Source organism: Tasmannia lanceolata, unplaced genomic scaffold (assembly GCF_043159265.1).
Source record: "Tasmannia lanceolata isolate RefF3 unplaced genomic scaffold, GAP_Taslan_0.1 ptg000003l, whole genome shotgun sequence".
NCBI classification, from domain to species: domain Eukaryota; kingdom Viridiplantae; phylum Streptophyta; class Magnoliopsida; order Canellales; family Winteraceae; genus Tasmannia; species Tasmannia lanceolata.
This window is the reverse complement of record NW_027518680.1, coordinates 46,367,745-46,370,855: the sequence shown is the minus strand read 5'-3', so window position 1 is coordinate 46,370,855 and position 3,111 is coordinate 46,367,745. Positions and strand designations below refer to the sequence as shown.

Genomic DNA, 3,111 nt, shown 5'->3' with positions numbered 1-3,111 from the left:
GCTAGTTTTTACCCAAGGGAGGGATGCATTTGTATCATCTTTTATTTCAATTTGCATGTAATATTGTCATATGATTACCTCTTATTCAAACCTAGTGTTTGTGATGTCCATGACAGGAGTCTCGCCCGATCGCTTAATCATCGCTCCCCGAAAAGTTACCGCTTCTAAGCATGTTTGGTCTCGTCAAACATCGAGACTAAGTCGTTATTCTGATTCACCAGTATTTTCTGATCCTGACCTAATGGCTGAGTCTACTGAGAATAGTTTCATGGTTGAAATGAGAGAAATGATGATGAACCTTACCAGACAGGTGTCGACCCTTACTGAAAAGGTAACACGTCTGGAGAGAGGTCTGCAACCTCAAAGGACCCTGTGGTCTAGAATCCTTCAACTGGAGTCCATATCCCAGTCAGATCCATGCAAGCTCCTGCCTATGATTACGATGATGAGTCGTACGCTGAGGAAAATCTTCTGCCATCTCCTGCTAGAGCTGGAAAAGAGAAGGAGTTGTCCTAGAAAGTAGACCAGTTGGCCCTCGAGCTTCTGAATTGGAAAAATCACAATCCAAGGAAAATAGACATGTCTGAATTCTCGATCTTTCCTGGCGTCACTCTCCCTCCCAAGGTCAAAATCCCTGACTTTACCAAGTATGACGGATCTGGGAGTTCTAGGAGTCATCTGAAGATGTACATCAATGCACTGGAGCAGTAGAGTTTGAATTCTCAACAGATGGCTAAATTGTTCCAAATGTCTCTATCAGGCGTGGCGTGTAAATGGTTTCTGACTTTGGATTCAGCTTATACCAAGACTTGGGAGGACATTGTTGAAAGTTTATTGAACAATTCTCTTATGATGACGGAGTTGAGGTCACTCGTTGAGATCTGAAAAATGCTCAAGTAGCAGATCCATGAGCCGTTTAGTACCTTTGTTAAGAAGTGGAGGAGAAAGGCAGCTCAAATGACTAACCGCCCATATGAGGAAGACCAGCTGGGCATTATTGTCAAAAATCTCTCCGGCCCTTATGTGCAGTATATGGCTACTCAATACTATCCATATTTTAAGCATTTCATCCACACTGGGAACATGACAGAAGATGCTTTAGCACAGGGTGTAGTTCTGAAACATTATGTGAATCCGAAGGAGAGTCAAAGACCTATCACTGCTCCCAAAGAAGTGAATCAATTAGGGACTTCCCGCCCACCTCCAAGAAATATAGTAATGGGAGGAGAAAAACCCATACAAAAGCCAAAGAAAGAGTTCACTCAGTTGCCTTACACCCCATCTTCCATCATGAGAAATCTTGTCAGAGATGGTGTAATTGAACTCTTACCACCAAGACCTCCCCCAGACCCTCTTCCCAGAGGTTTTAGAGAAGACCAATTCTGTCAGTACCACCAAGGTCCTGGACACCATACTGATCGTTGTATAGCCCTGAGATACATAATTGAAAAACTGTTAGCAGTGGGTGATCTTGTTCTACCAGAACCTAATGTTACTCAAAACCCCTTACCCAGACATACCGCTCATCCTCCACCTGAGATAGGAGTCATCTCTGACGACAAGCCCTTTGTTAATCCAACCTCTCTCATTTGTGCCATAACTCCTGCAACTCCCTATGTCTTAAATTTCAAAGAAGAGGAAGAAGAATGCCTTGCTGAGCCTGTCATCAATCGCACCGCCCGAATTCCTTATGTTTTCCAGCCTGATGAGGAAGACCAGGTGATTTACCCGTGTGTTTATCAATCTAATAAAAGAGGCGGTATTGAACCCACTGTCCATCAAGTAGCATGAACTCCATATGTTTTCCAACCTGATGAGGAAGATCAGGAAGTCCGAATTCCTTATGTTTTCCAGCCTAATGAGGAAGATCAGAAAGTTCATCCTTATGTTTTTCAGCCTGATGAAGAGGATCTGGAGATTGATTGTGATGAGGTCTGCCATGTCACTCGCGGCTGGCGTGTCTTTAAACAAGCCGAGTTAAGGGTCGAGAATCCCATTGAGTTGGCCAGAGGATCTGAGTTGTTTAAGTCGAAGTCAAATGAAGAAGACGAAAACCTCCTTCAGCAGTTAAAGAAAACTCAGGCAAATATTTCAATCTAGAGTTTGCTTATGTACTCTGCAGAGCACCGAGAGGTTATATACTTAGAGAGTTGAATGCTGCTAAAGTGTCTGTTGATATCACTCCAAATCAGTTGGTCGGACTTGTAGCTATGGCCCGAGTTTCCAAAACCTTGTCTTTCACTGATGAAGACTTGACTCTCGACGGTCGCAATCATACCCGCCCACTCCGAGTCACCGTTTTCTATAAGGAAAAGAAAGTTCATGAGGTTTTAGTTGACAATGGATCCGCTTTGAATGTTTGTCCTCTGAGTTCCGCTACTGCCTTAGGATTTGAACCTGGTGATTTTATCCCTTCTGAACAAGGCATCTTAGCTTATGATGGTATGAGGTGTGATGTTGTTGGGACTTTAGCCACAGAAATCCTGATTGGAGGCGGAATGTTTGAAATTGAGTTTCAAGTGTAAGACAATAAACCATCATTCAATTTGCTCTTGGGCCGACCATGGCTTCATAAATACGGAGTTGTACCTTCATCATTGCATCAAAAGCTGAAATTCATTAAGGGTAACAGGTTAATAACAGTCAGAGGAGACCCAAACCTTGAAGTTGGCCAAATTTCTCAGGAGCTCATCATCCAGGCCGCTTCAGAAAAGAATGAAGATGTCAGTCTGACTGGTTTCTCGCTGGAAGTTACAGCCATATCCATAGAAGAAGCCATGAACGAACCTCTCACTTTCCTTACAAGTTCAAACCCAGCAGTAGTCTGAATAATGCGCAAACAGGGCTATGTTCCAGGGGCCGGGTTAGGTCGCCACCATCAGGGTGTAACTGAGTGGCCGAACATGGGCAGAGCAATTGGATTGTTTGGGTTGGGCTATGAACCTACAAATGAAGAGATCAGTGAGATGAAGAAGTATATGCACAGAAAGGCTGAACTTTGTCGTTTGGGGCGAGATGAGCCGAACAGGTCTTACAGTTTGTTGAGGAATGGACATTATAGGAAAGAAGGGGAGGATTTCGCCTTTTATGGTTTTGTTGAGCCATGGGTTG

The 3,111-nt window shown here is 43.7% G+C and overlaps 1 protein-coding gene across 1 annotated transcript; it reads left to right on the top strand.

Moving 5' to 3' along the window:
• The first annotated feature begins 957 nt into the window (after nucleotides 1–957).
• LOC143869832 (uncharacterized) lies at nucleotides 958–2,828 on the top strand. The gene is made up of 4 exons (XM_077376390.1): nucleotides 958–1,719; nucleotides 1,828–2,082; nucleotides 2,193–2,521; nucleotides 2,633–2,828. Exons 1-4 carry the CDS (start codon nucleotides 958–960, stop codon nucleotides 2,826–2,828), a joined length of 1,542 nt encoding a protein of 513 aa, XP_077232505.1.
• The last annotated feature ends 283 nt before the right edge of the window (nucleotides 2,829–3,111 follow it).

Bases quoted from the DNA above. Each gene is read 5' to 3' on its own strand.
- LOC143869832 (XM_077376390.1), top strand. From the start codon at position 958: ATGACTAACCGCCCATATGAGGAAGACCAGCTGGGCATTATTGTCAAA. The intron at 2,083-2,192 runs GCAAATATTTCA...ACTCCAAATCAG, and splicing joins AGCAGTTAAAGAAAACTCAG to TTGGTCGGACTTGTAGCTAT. The intron at 2,522-2,632 runs GTAAGACAATAA...TAAGGGTAACAG, and splicing joins TTTGAAATTGAGTTTCAAGT to GTTAATAACAGTCAGAGGAG.